We start from the raw sequence: 18,815 nt of genomic DNA, 5'->3' as shown, positions 1-18,815 counted from the left end.
CTGGATCTAATGTTAAAATCCAAACATGCAATAGATCTAAATAGGCTGGTGCTACCTTTCAAAGTGAGAGATACCTGTCTTTTAAAACAAAGAAATCTGTTGAGCCATAAAATTTAAAACTGGAAGGGGACTTCCTTGGTGGTCCAGTGGTTAAGACTGTGCGCTCCCAATGCAGAGGTCATGGGTTCAATCCCTGGTCAGGGAACTAAGATCCCACATGCCGCTCGGCCAAAACAAACAAACAAAAAAACAAAACAAGAAAATTGGAAGGGACAACGGAAACCAACTAGTCTGACATTAAACTACAGGAGAAATGAGGTGCAGAGAGGTTAAAACAGCTTCTTATTAGAGACTCAGATGTTCCAAATCCACACCATAATGTCTCCATTATTAAATTCAATACAGAAAACACGAATCCATAAATTACTTGTTGAGTTGGAAGGCATTTAATGTTATCCAGTTCAATCACCATTTTAAACAAAGACTATCTCTACTATCCAAGGCACAAGGGTTTCTATTATATAAGGAAGTGTTAAATAAAAGAGGACTACTGTAGTTCCATTTCTTGATGATCCCAGAGCTCTGTTGTTCTGGTTATCACTGTTTATTAATCTTACATAAGAGATAATCCCATGACATAACATGAGATATGTATAATATATGTAACAAATGATACAGAACTTTCCAAACTAAAGTAGCAAAAGACATGGTGCTGAGGTAAGTGTGTACCTTCAACTGTTTGCTCAAGGGTAATTATTCTCTGTATCTTCAACCCTTTAAACCACTAATTTAGACTCAATTAGTTACTAAAATCATTCACAATAAATAAGTAAATCATTCCAACAAAAAATAATTCTTAAAACTCTATGTTTTTGCTAATTGACTAAATTTGGGGAGTTTGCTCTGTTTTCTCTTAACAGCAGAAATCTAGGAATATGAATATGTGTATGCAATGAACAAAATCCCATTAAAACAAAACTCAGATACCAAGTATACCTCACTCTTATGAGTTGATTTATTCATGATTTCTACTATTATTGATTCTACAGTGTATTTGCTGGGCAGATTTCAGTATTTCTTGTTGTTAGGCTGAATTTAAGTATCATTTCTTCTAAATTTGCTCTAGAGATGGAAAAGTCAATGGTAATAGAGTCATTTAAAGTTATCATTCAGTCATTTCTCCATAGAGCTAACATAGCCCCAACTCCTAACATTTTTTCATAAGACCTATTTCCTAAATTTTAAACATGAGAAAATCATGCTCATTCCAATTTATCTATGTATGTCTTCAAATAAGGGCACTTAAGGCTTCCCTGGTGGTGCAGTGGTTAAGAATCCGCCTGCCAATGCAGGGGACACGGGTTCGAGCCCTGCACTGGGAAGATCCCACATGCTGCGGAGCAACTAAGCCCGTGCGCCACAACTACTGAGCCTGCGCTCTAGAGCCCGCGAGCCACAACTACTGAGCCCGTGTGCCTAGAGCCCGTGCTCTGCAACAAGAGAAGCCACCACAATGAGAAGCCTGCACACCGCAATGAAGAGTAGCCCCCGCTCGCCGCAAGTAGAGAAAGCCCGCGCCCAGCAACAAAGACCCAACGTAGCCAAAAATAAATAAATAAAATAAATAAATTTATAAAAAACAAAACAGAACAAAAACAAGGACACTTAAAACAACTACAACTTTCCAATAAATGCTCAACTAATCTGAGTATGGCAGAATGATTATCTTTTTCATATACTGATAAACGCAGTTTGTATTAAAAAGTGTTTTACAAAGTCAATTCAAAGAGACGTAAATTACTGCCATTATCATGAAACATTTTTTATTCCAATTTGAAGGATGAGGATGGATCTATAAGCAAGTGAAAGTGACTGGCATTTTCATGCTCATGCACAGCAGGTTGCAATGGCCAGTTGATTTCAATTATTGTATAATACTATTCTGATTAAGGGGGAAAGAATAAAACCAAACACCAGCTAAATAATTTCACTGAAAATACTTAAAATATCTTAATTGTAAAAGGTTTTTTTTTTTAATTCTATGCTGACATTTAAATTTGGAAATTGGTGACTGGTGCAAAAATGATGTCACATTATGCAAAGTAAGCCTTATACCTTTAAGCACTCATAATTTTAGGCAATCAGTTAACCTTTTCAAATTCAAAGTTATCCCCTAGAAAATAACACCACAATGCTATGCAATGACTATGGAGATACTGACATGTACGCTCCCTTTCTATATCTTTATTTTTCTGAACATAAGAATGAAAAACGAAAAAAAAAATAATGTCAGTTGGTAGCCCACTCATTTTACAGCCTAGAGCAGAGGATATTATACTGGGTTATCCTAAATGCCTATTTCCAGGATCCATTTAACAAAGAATATATTTCAAAATACAGGTTTTAAAAAAAATATTTATTTATTCATTTGGCTGCGTCGGTTCTTAGCTGCAGCACATGGGCTCTTCTTTGCTGTGTGTGGGATCTTTAGTTGCAGCATGCAGGATCTTTAGTTGCAGCATGTGGGATCTAGTTCCCCGACCAGGGATCAAACCCAGGCCCCCCTGCATTGGGATCGCAGAGTCTTAACCACTGGACCACCAGGGAAGTCCCAAAATATAAGTTGTTTCTGACTGAAGTATTGGCCATTAGTATAATAAAAATATAGAATACTATTATCTGCAAGAGGGCTAAGGATTACAAAGGCATGGAGATATCTTTTTTATTTTGTGAAATTATAATGCAATATTAAAATTAAAATTCTTCATTGAACATCAACTATTACTACTTTAACTACAGCTCTGTCCGAGAAAACGATCCATTTTCACGTCCAAATTTCCACATGATTTCACTTTCTTTCACTTGTGTGAAAATGAAAGAATACCTAAAAAATGTTATTATAGGCAAGAGCATTAAAAAAGGAAGCATTTTACTTTATATTAAAAATAGACATATATACATGGGATGTGTGCAGAAAATAGCTAACATAGTAGGTCTAACTACTTATCCTTAAAAAGACCAGCTTATAGAAGATTGGCCCTTGGCTGGCATCTGAGAACTTTAATTTTGGGGTGATTCCCTCCATTCCCAAAATGGTAAGACTTGCTCACTATGCCTAAACTGTTTATACAAACAATGTGGTTTACGCTTTTCTTCTGGGAGTCTGGAATCTGGGCATGTGCTCAGAGAGGGTGTGAGCAAGCAATCTCCAGTAAAAACTCTGGGCATTGAGGCTCTAATTACCTTCCCTCGTTAGCAACATTTCACATTTGTTGTCACAGCTCTGCTGGGGGAATTAAGCATGTCCTGTGTGATCAAACCGGGAAAAGATCCTTGCAAGCTTATGCCCAGTTTCCCTAGACTTCGCCTCAGGCATCCTTTGCCTTTGCTAACTGTGCTCGGTATACTTTTGCTGTAATAATCATAGCCTAGAGTATGACTATAGACTGAGTCCTGTTAGTCCTCTTAGGAAATGACTGAATCTGAGGGTGGTCTTGGAGACCTCCTACACAGCATGTGTAGTAAGAAAAATAAAAGTTTCATTTTCCTAATTGCTATGAAACAGGAAATATGTATTTATACAAATCAATATTGACCTATAAATTTTGTGGTTACCCCTAAAATAATTTAAATATGCATTCTTGACATAATTTTTGAGTTTTTATTTCAGTATTTTAAAACCAATTCTTAAGTAATAATCAGTGCAGTTATGCGCATTGATCTATTTATATAGAGATGACTACTAAACAATTCTTAAATTATTTAAATTGAAGAGAAAAAGGATTATGTTTATAATCAGTGTTTTATCACGGAATTAAAGGGCTCAACCCTCATACTTTATTAATAAAGGCTCCACCCCAGCCATCTTTAAAAATAATGGGTTCCTTACCTTGAAATGCTCCTGCTTCAATAACCCCCTCTTTGGTACTTTCAAAGCCATGAGATGTGATTTGGGTTTCTGAGAGACCAAGTCCAGCTGGTAATGAACGCTTCAAATCCTTAGCAACATTTAAATAAAAGAGAAAATCTTGTAAAAAATCTCACATCACGTAACATTTCAGCATAACTATGTCCTTTTAATCCACCTTAAACTGTTTTTTCCCTCTACTATGTAGTATTCCCTTATGCTGTCACAGGGTTCTGTAATGATGTATAATCAGCAGCAAACTCAGTAAGATTTGCTATTAAGAGGTACAGTGTATATCAAATACAAAATACTTTCATCATTTTAGAACTAAGCATCAGGCAGATATTAAAATTCAATTTCAAATTTCTAATCCACTGATACGTCAGGAAAACCATTTTAAAGAGTAGAAATTAAGATTAAAAAGTCAAGTCTAACATTAAAAAACATACTGATGTCTAATATAATCATGATGAGCCTGGCTAATGTTCAGTATAAACAAATCATTCATTTGCAAAATTAAACTTCCCTTTGATTTCCAGGTTAGCTAAGTAAACAGGGCTTCTCTCACTTCAGTCAGGGTAAGATAAAGGTTGAGGTAAACAAAATTTCTTGTTATTTAGATTTATATTAAACCAACCTATAATATAAATTATATTATATTAGCCAACCTAACTGCAATTTAGCTTTTAATGGTAATAAATATAATATTTGACATTCAGTCTTATAGTAAAAGAAAAGAGAAAAAGCCACGAAACACAGATTTCCAATTAGAAGTCCTTTCTGTCCTCTGACTTGGATATGAGGAATTACCCAATTTTCATAATCAGAGTCTATGAATGGATCCTACTGGTTTTTCACAACAATGACAAGTTAGCGATGCACTAAAAGATAAACGTCTTTGAAGTCCTTTCTTAATACTCTATTCCACCACATATAATGTACAGTTATCATTTGAAACTCCTGCAGCCTTCACACTAAACTCCCTATTCTGCTTACCCTGTTTTATTTTTCTCACAGCAGTTATCATTAAGTAGCTAGTGATAAATAAATATAATTTATTATATTCAATAAATATTTGTTGGATGAATAAATAAATGAATTTGTTGAATAAACTAAAGGACTTATGACAACACCATATAGATTAAGAAGCTGATACAGCAATAGGCTTATTTTAAAATTTAATTTAATGAGTATCTGCTTATTCTTACTATGTTAGACTTGCTGGGCAAAGAAAAAGATAACATAAGGTACAGTACTTGCCTCACCGGAGAGATAACATACACAAACATTAATATAAAAGTTGAACTTGGTGCCAAAGTAAAGACAATAAGTATCAGAGGAATTCACAATAGGGACTAAGTCCATGAAAATCAAATAGGAAAAGAGAAAGTACTGCTTGAGCTCTGGAACATAAAGGATTTACTGAATCAACATTTAATGAGCACCAAGTTATGACAGCCAGTCCTCTAGACACTACAGATAAGCACTGTAGGAAACAGATGGTCTCTGCCCATCAGACTCATGTGAGGTATAGGGGAAGGAGGAGATGGACAGTAAATAAATGTATCTCAGGTAATAAGAAGTGCTGTAGTAAGTACAGTTGATCCTTGAAAAACACAGGTTTGAACTGCATCCCCTTATATGCTGATTTTTTTCAATAAATATGCTTGTACTACAGTACTACAAGATCCGAGGTGGTTGACTCCTCAGATGCCGAATCGTGGATAAGGAGGGCCAAAGGAAAAGTTACACAAAAATTTGCCTGTGGGGAGGGTGGGCACCCAACCCATTGTTCAAGGGTAAACAGTAATAATTGTAAGTGTGTCTGTTATTTTTTTAAGGCAGGATAAGAGGGGTACAGAGTGACAGGCAAAGGGTGCTACTTTAGATGGGATATTCAGGGAAGGTCTCTCTGAAGAGGTAAGATGGGGGCAGAATTCTGAACAAAATGAGGAAGTGAGCCATTTACATATGATCAGTTTGTCAATTTCTACAAAAAAAAGCCAGCTGGGATCTTGATAGAGACTGTGTTGAATCTGATCAATTTAAGGAGACTCCCATCTTAACAAATTAAGTCTTCTGATCCATGAACTGTGAGATGTCCTTCCATTTTTTTAGATCTTTTTTAACTTCTTTCCTCAATGTCCTATAGTTTTTAGGGTACAAGTTTTGCACACATTCCTGAGTATTTTCTTATTTTTGATGCTACTATAAATGCAACTGTTTTCTTAAATTTATTTTTGGATTATTTATTCCTAGAGTTTAGAAATAAAATTGAGCTTTGCATATTGCTCTTCTATCCTTCAACTATGCTGAACTTATTATTTTTAAAAGGTTTTTTTGTGTGTGGATTCCTCAGGATTTTCTATATACAAGGTTATGTTGTCTGCAAATAGAGATAGTTTTACCTCTTCCTTTCCGATCTGTATGCCTTTTATGTGTATAGTTATTCTTTATATCTTATACATATCGTATCAACACTCTTTTATATCCAATATTTGATGAAAACATTAAAAAAGTGGTAAAACCAATGTACACTTAACATCTAGAGTTTTTCATTAGCAAGACCAAAAAGATCAAAGGCAAACTTTCTGTTTAATCCAATGGAGATGATATGTCTACTCCAAAAGAGAAAACTAATTAACATTAGTTTTACCAGGGACATTTCTTTGAATTGGCCTGTAAAAAGAAAAAATACCCACTCCAATGATTTGTTATAAGCAAAACTATGACATAATTTTTTTAAAAAATTTAAGGATCTCACTGCTAATCATTATGAGGACAAACAAAAACTAATAAACATAAAATAAAAGCACAATAACATAATAGTAAATACAAGTAAGCTGAAAGATTGAGTCTTGCTTTCTTCACCCTAATTAGAGCTCCCCGTGAAATCACCTTTTGAATTTTGTATGGCAAACCTTAAAAATGTTTATCAACAGCAAAGACTCTAAAATCCCTTTTTAAAGTTTGTGATAGTCTCATCAAGTATCAACTATTACTAGAAACATGAAAGACCTGGAAAGATAATTCAGATGGCCTCATTTGAATACTACTTTCCTATCAATATTTAGTGGCTATGTGATCCTGGGTAAGTACTTAAAAACATTTTAGCTCCTGTTAGCTCAGCTGTAAAAAGAGGATCAAAATTACCCCAGAGTACTACTACAATTAGACGAGATAATATGGGCGAGATACCCAGTACATACTTTTAGGCACTCAGTTAAGCTGGCCATCCCTCTCCCCTACTACAATCATCTTTACAACTAATTAGTGCTATCACTAATAATTACAATAGCAAACATTTCTTGAGCACTTACTATGTGCCAGGGATTGTTCTAAGCACTTTATGTACAGGCAGTCTTCACTCTGCATGACAGGGCAAGATCAAGATCATAAAAATGACCAAGCAAGTAGAAACCGTGCAAAGTGGTTAATGGGAAAAACTGATTATTCCATTACCTTCAAAAATTCTTGTCAAAACTTTAAAAAACTCTTTCCTTGCTTATGTTGTTAAATTAGCCTTCACTATGTTCTTCTGGCTCAGATCTAGAGTCTCTCAAACCGTGGCAGTGTCAACATGCCTGTGGGTCAGTTATTTCTTCCACAACTCCGTTTAGGTTTATTTTTCTTTTCGCCACACTGTGGGGCACATGGATCTTAGTTACCCTACCAGGGATTAAACCCACGCCCCCTGCAGTGGAATTTCGAAGTCTTAACCACTGGACCGCCAGCCAGGGAAGTCCCATTTAGGTTTTGTTGGGGTATTTTTTTTTTAAATAAATGTATTTATTTTTGGCTTCGTTGGGTCTTCGCTGCTGTGCGCGGGCTTTCTCTAGTTGCAGCAAGCGGGGGCTACTCTTCGTTGCCGAGCGTGAGCTTCTCATTGCGGTCACTTCTCTTGTTACAGAGCATGGGCTCTAGGCGCACGGGCTTCGGTAGTTGCAGCACATGGGCTCAGTAGTTGTGGCTTCTGGGCTCTAGAGCACAGGCTCAGTAGTTGTAGCGCATGGGTTTAGTTGCTCCCCGGCATGTGGGATCTTCCTGGACCAAGGCTCAAACCCGTGTCCCCTGCTTTGGCAAGCGGATTCTTAACCACTGTGCCCCCAAGGAAGTCCCCCATTTAGGTTTTTTTTGGGGGGGGCGCTGAGTTTGGTCTTCGTTGCTGCATGTGGGCTTTCTCTAGTTGCAGTCAGCAGGGGCTACTTTTCATTGAGGTGCGCGGGCTTTTCACTGTGGTGGTTTCTCTTGTTGTAGAGCATGGGCTCTAGGCGCACGGGCTTCAGTACTTGTGGCTGGCTCGCTGGCTCTAGAGCACAGGCTCAGTAGTTGTGGCCTGTGGGCTCTAGAGCACAGGCTCAGTAGTTGTGGTGCATGGGCTTAGCTGTTCCACGGCACGTGGGATCTTCCCACACCAGGGCTCGAACCCGTGTCCCCTGCATTGGCAGGTGGATTCTTAACCACTGCACCACCAGGGAAGCCCCCCACCCCCGTTTAGGTTTGGTTTGAATTTATGTTATCACTTTTCATTTCTTTGCTGCGCTTCTATCTTTGTTTACCCACTCCCTTTTGATTATCCACTTCTGTAAAATGCCACATGGGTTTATGACCAGGAGACAAGGTGATAACAGAGCCACATGATTTGCTGTCTGTGTATGAAATGAATAACAGATACAGTGACCAATCACCAAGAGACTTTGAAAGTGATGTGATTACTCAATAATCATGATATGCATCGTCATTCACATGGTGATTTTTGAACTTAAGTGCTAGCAGTGAAGTTTATACTTTATACAACTACTGTTAATACACTGTGGTGACAGAAATCTGAGCTGTGTTGTTCGGGACAGATATTATTTAATTAAACCACGGTAACCAAAATTAATGCATTTTGGAACTATACAAAGCAAGAACTGCCTAATATCTCATTTAGTAGTACTATCACTACTATTTTACAGATGAGAAAACAGGAACACAGAAATAGGACTAAGCTTCAAGACACACTATTAACTGTAACGTATAGTAAATGTAAACAGACACAAGCAATTTGTTAGAGACTCAATTTATTTTAGCTAGTATGTTTTCTTAAAAAAATTATTTAAAAAATATCTTTTAAAAATCATTGCAGAATCTGCTCACCAGTTTAAACACACTAATGCAAATATATTCTCAACTTGTAATTTCCTACTGGTACAAAACAGATAACAACTTTCATTCCATTTCACTTATTTCCTAATGTCACGTAAAACCTCTTGTCATGGGACAATATCCTTTTCATCTGTGTATTGTTTTGGAGAGCACTTAGAATTAAAAAGAAAACACTCTTTACACTCAGTTTTATTTACTTCTTATTTTTAAACCAAATCTCTGAGTCTGTTCATTTTGCTAAATAAATGATCTTTACCTTCCCAGTTTATTTTTTAATATACTAATGTACTAAATCAATGGTTTCCAGTTTTAAATATTACTGACACTTTTATTCATATTTACATAAAACCAAATAATTTTTTCTCTCTACAAGACAAATACATCACTTACAAAATAAATAATGTCAAAGCACCAAGATATTTTTTAAACGCTGTGAGTCTGGTTATTAAGGTCAATTATTTATAGAGTGGTTTCCCTGGATATTGCTGTGCTCCAAGTCTTGACAGCTTTTTAGCTCTCCTTAAGGAAAAAAGTATCAAAGACAGCTCTCAAAATATGAGGGTGAAAAACCATAAACAACATACAAATGGCACAGAGGTCCAGGAGAGTTGTGTTTGCTGTATTCTTAGAACTTAACTGAAAGAACATTATTCATTTGAATCATCTGTCCTGTCACAAAATATTGTGTGAATTCCCAGAAAAGAGATATAGTAGTAGTAGCTGGGAAGAGGGGAGCGAGTAACAGGTTAAATAGGGAATTTGATGGATACCTCTCATTCCCTAAGTTTTTAAGAAGTTAAGGGATGCTTCCATCTTGTCATGCATGGCCTCTGGAAGAAACAACTTCTAGCTGTCTGAGGATATTACATTTCACTCAAACCTCTCCCAATGGTCTCCCAAGGGTCCTTTACTCAACAAACAAAAGTTCTTCTAGAAAAAAACCTCGTGTCCTTTATGTAAAACAGCTGTAAAATCTGAAAAACACTAAGGCCTTCCTTTGCTTAAACTCTTACTAGCAGAAGGAGCCTAACCAAAAGTGGTACAAATAGATCCATTCAGGTTGTGAACAGAATTATCATTTTGATAGTGGTCTGGCAGTTAAGTTGCTGCAACACAAAATGATATGCGCTATGAGAGTGGAATGCATGACTTGTAAGAAAACACTCAGTATTTTATGAGCTTGTTGACTGCTTTCTGTAAAATACACATTCTCTAAGTAATATAATTTAGCCTCATAGTTCACAAAAACTTTAAAATGTATCTTTACATAACCCTTAAACTTTTAGTGTCTCAGTTGTAAGGTTGTGCCTAGCTTAGTAACTTTTAAAATATATGTTACTGCATTTACTCCTATAGTTTCCAGAATATATTTGAGAGACAATGAGCCCATTTATAACCAACAATGTAAAATCCCTAATTTGCATTTTTATGTCGCTCACATTCAACTCAACATTTAAGACTTTGCAAAGTCATGCTTAACAATTGCACAATAAAATGGAATAAACCTGAAGTTAATTTTCTATTCAAGCTACTAGGATAATACTGGAGTATTTAACAGTTTTTAAAAATAAATCTTCAAACAATTAAAATAAAATATAATGCTTTTGGCAAAAAAGTTTCATGTATAGTTTAAGTTCTTTTCAGAGGATACAAGATAATACTTGTAGTTACAGCTTCCATAAAGCTGTGAAGGGATGTTCATTTTCAACCAAAATAACTTGCTCCATTTGCATATTTTAACAGAGGTAAGAACAAGAATGAGGTTAAAAATGTAACTTTATAATTTAGCATAGTAATCTACTTTTGAACTGAAGTTAGAGCAAAATTAACAATTAAAGAACACCAAATGTTCAGCAAATTTGCTTTAAAATACACATGCTTTGGGGATTCCCTGGTGGCGCAGTGGTTAAGAATCCCGTCTGTCAACGCAGGGGACACGGGTTTGAGCCCTGGTCCGGGAAGATCCCACATGCCGCAGAGCAACTAAGCCCGTGCACCACAACTACTGAGCCTGCGCTCTAGAGCCCGCATGTCACAACTACTGAAGCCCGTGTGCCTACAGCCCATGCTCCACAACAAGAGAAGCCACCGCAATGAGAAGCCCGCCCACCGCAATGAAGAGTAGCCCCCACTCGCTGCAACTAAAAGAAAGCCCGTGCGCAGCAATGAGGACCCAACGCAGCCAAAAATAAAATAAATTAATTTAAAAAAATACACATGCTCAGTTAAGATGCACAACACTACAGTATATAAGTAGAACTAGAGATTTTAAGCTTGGTGCTTTGTGACCACCTAGAGGGGTGGGATAGGGAGGGTGGGAGGGAGACACAAGAGGGAGGAGATATGGGGATATATGTATAGCTGATTCACTTTGTTATAAAGCAGAAACTAACACACCACCGTAAAGCAATTACACTCCAATAAAGATGTTAAAAAAAAGAACTAGAGATTTATTAATGAATTCTCCCCTTTTACTCAGAGAGAGGAGGAGAAATCTTTTAAAAAGGAGGAATTCGCAAAGCATGCATTGTAACCACCAACAATCTGTAAGGATTCTCCAAGTATTCCACAAACTACACGAACTCTCTTCTCCCTAGTTTCCTTACACTATATTTTCCCAGTTTTCCTCCTATCTGCATCTTTTAAAATGGCTTGGTGGTCTTTCCTGGCTCTAGTTTACCTCCAAGAGCGAAGTCCGAAGTCTCACTTCCCTTCTTCCCATGGTGACCTGAAGAATCTGTCTCCCTTGTCTTTAGTCTTGTCAGCCCTGAAATTCATTCTTTGTGCGGTAGGCAGAGACAACTTTCTAAAATGCGAATGTGAGGAGGCACTTCAGTTTTTACTCATTTTAGTGGTCCTCCATTGCTTTTTAGGTAAAGTCCAAACTCCTGGTTTTACAGGACCTCGTCCCTACTTACTCTCCAACCTCATTTCTCACACATCTGCCCCCACGTTCCCCACTCCAACAATAACGAATTTTCAATTCTACGGTCTCGCAACTTTTTCAGGTCTTTCTAGTTGCCTCTGATGGGACCATTCTTTACTCTTCTTCATCGGGTTGGCTCATCCTTTAGATTCAGCTTGGATAGCACTTCCTCAGGTAATCTTCCCATACTTGTTCGTACCCGTTATCAGCCCATGCTATACTGGGCTTAGCATATCACTTCTCACACAGCATTGACATTATTTGTCTACATTCTCTCTCCTGAAGACGGTAAGCTCCCTAAGACCATCTATTTTGTTCCTCTTTGGTACTCCTAGTATTTAGCAGATATAATACTAATACTTCATTTAATTTTCTCAATTTAAACACCTTATCTCATTCTTCAAAATGGATAAAACCTTCCACAGCATCTACATAATATAATTTTAAAAGAAACAAATCGAAAATTTTATGTTAAATATTCTATAAACTTTGGTAATTTAAAACCCCCTTTTGTTGTTTTAACAGTTAGCTGCTTATAAGGAGTATCTGCCAGAAGCAAAGCTGTTATTCAACAGACCTCCACATTCCTAATTCTGCTGTAAACATACTGCAACATCCTTAACCTCCTCACGGTGGCCTCTCTGACACTCTACAATTATCTTGAGTCAAAGTGGCCTATTCTCCAACATTGTTTATCAAGCAGGTAGAGGGAGGGTCAGCATTTTCTCAGCTCTCCACTTCCTAACTACCAGTTCTCAAACTTTGGTTTGGGTAAGAATCACCTGAGAAAACTACTGAAAATGCAGGTTCTTCTTAGCTGCCTGTTGTAATTCTGGTTAAGTTGAAGTGTGGAGCCCAGGAGTCAGAATTTCAAACAAGTAAGTGAGGTGACTCTGATGTAGGTAACCCTCTGTCTACACTCTGAGGAACTCTGCTGTAGTGTGCAGTGCTGACTCCCACCTCACTGCCCTTGCGGGCCACCCCACCTACCGACCCTCCATCACCCACCTTCTTTCTGGTCAGTCCCCTCAATAATGAGGGCTTTGGCATATCCAGGTCTTCTGCTCTATCCCCAATTTTTACCATTATCCTGGGTGTTCCCAACGTTTTGGGCATGCTTTCAGGGAATGACTCTATGTTCAGTTTGCAATTATTTCCAAAGTGATATGTAAGGTGTCTAAGCTGAGTTTTACAGCTCATCAAAAACATACTCTACTAATGGCACGGTATGTAGTCTGTTGCTTTATTTTTTTTTAATACAAACTGTGAAATACTTAAAATGAAATAAAATCTATTGCATGAGCCTGCCTACCTATGTTGATGCAGAATGATGGGTTGTAGTAATAACCATCTGTAAAGATGTATGATTTCTTCCCCCTCAGTATGCTTGTAGGAAGCCTAAGGTTGGTAGTTTCATTCAGATTTGGTGATCTGTAGCTGGACAAGAGGCCAAGAGTGTGACGGCAGATAAAAGATATATTCAACTAATACAGTATATCCCAACCTACACTTTAGTCTCAGATTTCATTAACTTCTTCATCTCTAATGCCCTTCACCTTTCACGCCCAATTCTACTTAAGCAACTGGAACTCCCATGGCCACTCTTTGGATCTTGTCACTGCTCAGGAAGCAACACTTCTGGAATCTTAAATCTAATAACTTATTTTATGATCACAATCTCCTCCCATATCTGTTACTCCAGTTGATCAAGACAGCAAATCTCCTGACTTACCTACTTTCTTCATTTTATCAACACACACACACACACACACACACACACACACAAAATCTCAATCTCATTTCTCTCTCTCTCTCTCTCTCTCCAGTTCCCTCTCATTCACTCAACAAACAGTTAACAAGAACTTAGAGCATCACTATCTTCTGGCAGTTTACTGTCTATTCTCTTGGTTCCACCCCAACCCCTGCATCTTAGACTAAAGTCTAGATTCTAAGTAGTACTGAAGTTAAGATGTACCAATTTGCATCAAGGAAATGCTGAATTCATTCAAAGACTATCACTATGGAAATGTTTGTATATAACTACATTCAAAACAATTTCTCCTAAATAGTAAAACACTTATCCATGATAGCATTTGTTTATAAAGGTACAATCTAAAAATTATAATTAAGATACATATGGCTTCAGCTTTTCATTAAAAATTATACTTATTCACAATTTTCAACAGGAATATGAATCCAGAGTTAATTTAATAGATGTATATATAATAAACATATATTTTAAAACTTAATTTGTGGTAATAGTACTAAGAATATATTCTATACTTAAAAAAAGTACATGTTAAAATGAATTTAGATTTGCATGGATTAAACAACCCCTGAAAAACATTTGCCATTACCTTTAAAAGGATCTAAGACATACATCTGGTAAAAAACTGGCCTTAGGAAAAAGCCCTCATCAAATCAATGCTGCCAATGACAGAAGTACTACATTTTTCAGACAATGCAGAAGCATTATATTGTATCACCATATAGTATGGGGAAAAACTGTCATCAGATGCTACTCAAACTCTAGGATAGGATGGCTGAAGTAGAAATTATGTTAAATTTAAGTCATACTGAAACTCATTCTTTCACTGAACTACTGTGAACCATAAGCTGTGCAGTGCACACATACCGTCTCTGCCATAAACAGAGTGATTCCAAGCTCTTGGGAAAAGCAGATAAATAAATGGACAGTTACGACATTAAGGTGAGGACAGGAAATATGTTCTAAAAAGGGTTCTTATAATTTCTACTCTTATATTCTTTCCCAAGCCTTTTTTAGACTGCTGAAGTACGTTATCCAGACTAATAAGTACAGGGGAATGGAGAAACTACTTAGTTTAACAAAAGAATTAAAGAGTAACAGAAAAATAACAATAAAAACTTCCAAAACAATAAAACTTCCAACAGCTACAACAATGATGACCATGATGCATGTGGAAAATTAAGGACAAAAGATGTGTCAAGTCTAAGAGTATAATATCTCTTCTTGTTGTTCCATAGAAGTCTAGAAACCGTGTTTCTAGTCCTGGTTCTAACATTTGTTCATTCATTCACTAAACATTTAATGAAAGCCTGATTATCTATTGTGTGCCAGCAATGCTGCCAGGCCCTGGAGATAAGGTAATGAATGAGCATTCTTGCCCACACTGTACTTACAGTCAATCACATAAACTTTTGGTACAGCGAGTTAATATGGGTAATTCCATCACAACCTCAGGGCCCCTTTTCCTCAGTTGTAAAATAAAGTAGTGAGACACAGGGATCTTCAAGGTATTCCTACTGGATTAAAATCCTGTGATTTAACTCAAAACTTGTAGATCAGGAGTATTTAAAACACAGGGAACCTAAGGATCCACCTGCAAGGTTCAAGGGATCCTAAACTCCTTCAAATTGAACACAAGATTTGGTAGCTTTTGTATATATAGGTTTTTCTAGAGAAAAGGTCTATAGGTGGAAAAACCTAAACTATGAATTTTAGTTTTGGGCCTACCACAGGAAAAGTTTTATTTTAGCTATATTTACTAAGGTAATTTCTCTAAATCTGCCAAATATAACTTAATTCACAAGAAGTTTCAACTTAATTCACAAGGAGCTAATATTCACTTCTTTAACTCATGGTACAAAATTGCACATTTCTAACCTAATATTTTGGCCAGCACTATAACAGAATAAATTATAAATAATATGCAGTTTATAAGTAAAAGAGTAATTTGTATTCTTTAGAGATTAAACTTTACTACTTTATAAAAAATAACAATTACTTTTTATTTAGAAGCAAAAATATTTTTGCTGTAAAGAACTGAGATAATACTAAGATTATTATCCTATCCTCTCTACGTATAGCTGTTGCCCCTCATCTTAATAAAAAAAGTAACAAACCTTGAAACATTAACACATGTTAAGCTGCTGCCAGGGAATTTCTAGGACAAATTCTCCCATTACATTCTCTATTTCAATGTGAATGTTGAGTTAAAGTCCACCAGAGCCTCCTGTAGTAGGAGACTAAGAAGGGAAATCAAATGAAAAATGAAACATTGGCAGTGAGACACACAAAGGAGAACAGAATCATTTACAATTTCACTGCCTGGGCCACAGTGACGCCAACTGGCCAGCCAAGTTATGACAACTTAATAAGCCATCCTCTTAATTTCATACAAGACTTTACACTTTTTAAAATGCATTATGCAGTGTGCATTAAATAAAAGCCATTATATGATTTTATTTCACTTTTTCAATATTTTTTATTGAAGTATAGTTGATTTACAATGTTGTGTATTGTATGATTTTAAACATCAAATATGTATAAAAGATGTATATTAGTAAAATACCCTTAGTTATGAGCTAGTTTCTCATGAAATCTCTTTATTAGTCTATATAATGCTAAGCAGAGCGGTACATTATTCACAATTTCCTTATGAACTTTTATCTATATTAAAAGAGAAATATGAATATGACGTTAAATACAATTTCCATTTTATTGCTCAGGAAAATAAAGGAGTATGCCACAATGTAGGTAAATATATGCCTAACAGATCTTGAGTGTAATTTATTTAAAACAGTCAAAAGATGCTTTTGAAATACTGTTTTCACTCATAGTAAAAGGGATCACATAGCCAAGTTTTATTTTAAAGAATATTAAATATGTAAGAAACTCTCATGATATATATTGTTCATAAGAGCAGCTACAAAGAGAAACAAGTTTCATAATGTTGAATTTCTTTAGGGAGGTAAAGTGGGGTGTACTGTTTGAAGTGGATTATTGCTTCTAAGGAGTCTTGCCTACTGGTGAAGTTCACATCCAATAAGAGGAGAGCTCCAGAACAACATTTCCTTTTTTCCTTCTTTACCCCCCAATAGAAAATGAAATAACATTATAGGGGAATCTCCAAAAAGAGAATTAAACATTAAATAAGAAGTAAACTTACAAAGCAGCAAGTTAACTGGCTTTGACTGCATAAGCAAAGAACTTATACAGATATATAATGATTTAATTCACTTCACTCTAATAAGACTCTATTCTAAAGTTAAAATTTGAAAGGCTTAAAAAAAACTTTTCAGTACTACTCAAAGGCAATAAAGGTTCTTAACTAAAGACTCATGAATAGGTTTAAGGTACAAAGCAACCCTGCAGAAGAATGAAGCTGGTGGAATTAACTACCAGTTATCATGGCTGAAGCTAGTATTTGCTCCAGACTTAATTACTCTAATAAGTAAGTAGGTAAGATAGTGTGGTATTATTGCAAGGATAGACAAAAAGACCAAGAAATAAAACAGTCCAGTAGCAGAGCCACACATCTACGATCACCTGATTAACAGCAACGGCCCCTATGTGGGAAAGGATAGTCTTTTCAACAAATGATGAAAATCACATGCATATGAGAAAAGAAAATGAAACTTGACCCCTACATCATGCCATACACAAAATTCAAGATGAATCACAGACCTATGTGTAAGAAGTACAACAGTAAAACTTTTAGAAGAAGCTAGAGTATCTTCATGATACTGGGATAGGCAAAGATTTCTTAGAAGGGTCACAAAAATCATTAAAGGGAAAGAAACACTAATAAATTGGACTTCATTAAAATTAACTTTTGCTCATCTAAAGATACCATTAATAGAGTACAAAAGCAAGTTACAGACTGGAGGTAAACATCTGCAATACACACATCCATACAAATGACTTATACCCAGAACATATAAAGAACTCCTACAAATGAATTAGAAAAAGGCATATACTTAATAGAAAAATGGGCAAAGGACTTGAAAAGATACTTCATAAAAGATAATATTCAAATAGTCAATAATAATCTGAAAATATGCTCAACATCATTAGTCATCAGGGAGATGCATGTTAAAACCACAATAAGATAACCATTATGATTCCATCAGAATGGCAAAAATTTAAAAGTATGACAATATCAAAAATTGGTAATGATGTGGAATAACTACAATACTTATTCACTGTTGTCAGGATTGTCAGCTGGTTTGATCACTCGGCAAACTAGGTGACAATATCTACCAAACCCAAACATCACCATGACTTGGCAATTTCACTCAGGGTATATACTCAACAGAAATAGGTGATTATGTACACCAAAAGACCTGTATAAGAATGGTCACAGCAGCTTTATTCATAATAGGCACAGGCTGGAAACAACCTAGGTATCCATCAACTGAAGAATGGATATACAAATCGTGGTGTATTGACACAATGGAAAACTATATTACAATGAAAAAGAATTAAATACTGCCAAAGCAACAACAACAATATTATAGACATAGTGAAAGCCAGTCAGAAAAGAGTACACACTGTATGATTCCATTTATATGCAGTTCAGGAGGAGTCAAAAGCAATCAATGACAACAGAATTATAGCAGTAATTATCCTGGAAGGGAGGGAGGTATATTGCTTAGAAGAGGGCAAGAGGGAGCTAGGTAAGGCAGGACCTCGAAATGTTCTACTTCTTGATGTGGGTAGTGGTTCTGTTGAGCTTTACACTTAACATTTGTGCTTTTTACTATGTATAAGCTATAGCTCAAAAAAAAAAAAAAAAAGAACAGGCTTAAGGCTTGAGATGGAAGATGGCAGGTGAATCCCCAAAATAATGCAGCATTTTGTATGTGCTGCATTTTTCTCAAAGGTTTCATTACACTGCCTATTAGAGTATCAACTCCCTGGTGGCAGGTATTTCTGTCATTTTTGTTGTGATGATATCCCCAATGCCTGGTATACAACAGACACTCAATAAATGTTTGCAGAATAAATTCACAAAAAGGAACTGTTACCAAAAATAAGATGAAGCAATCATTAACTAAAATCCTGGTGTA

At 36.1% G+C, this 18,815-nt stretch overlaps 1 protein-coding gene across 9 annotated transcripts in view; it reads right to left on the bottom strand.

Moving 5' to 3' along the window:
• The window catches only part of ARFIP1 (ADP ribosylation factor interacting protein 1), a 148,910-nt gene that overhangs the window by 65,595 nt on the left and 64,500 nt on the right, over positions 1–18,815 (bottom strand). For all 9 annotated transcript variants that reach the window (XM_060147803.1, XM_060147804.1, XM_060147809.1 and 6 more), the window contains one exon: positions 3,890–3,998. In XM_060147803.1, the coding sequence (XP_060003786.1) occupies positions 3,890–3,998 (109 nt within the window). The remainder of the gene's footprint in view (positions 1–3,889; positions 3,999–18,815) is intronic.

This window comes from Lagenorhynchus albirostris, chromosome 4, assembly GCF_949774975.1.
Source record: "Lagenorhynchus albirostris chromosome 4, mLagAlb1.1, whole genome shotgun sequence".
NCBI classification, from domain to species: domain Eukaryota; kingdom Metazoa; phylum Chordata; class Mammalia; order Artiodactyla; family Delphinidae; genus Lagenorhynchus; species Lagenorhynchus albirostris.
The sequence above is the reverse complement of the archived record's forward strand: the minus strand, read 5'-3'. Positions and strand labels throughout refer to the sequence as shown.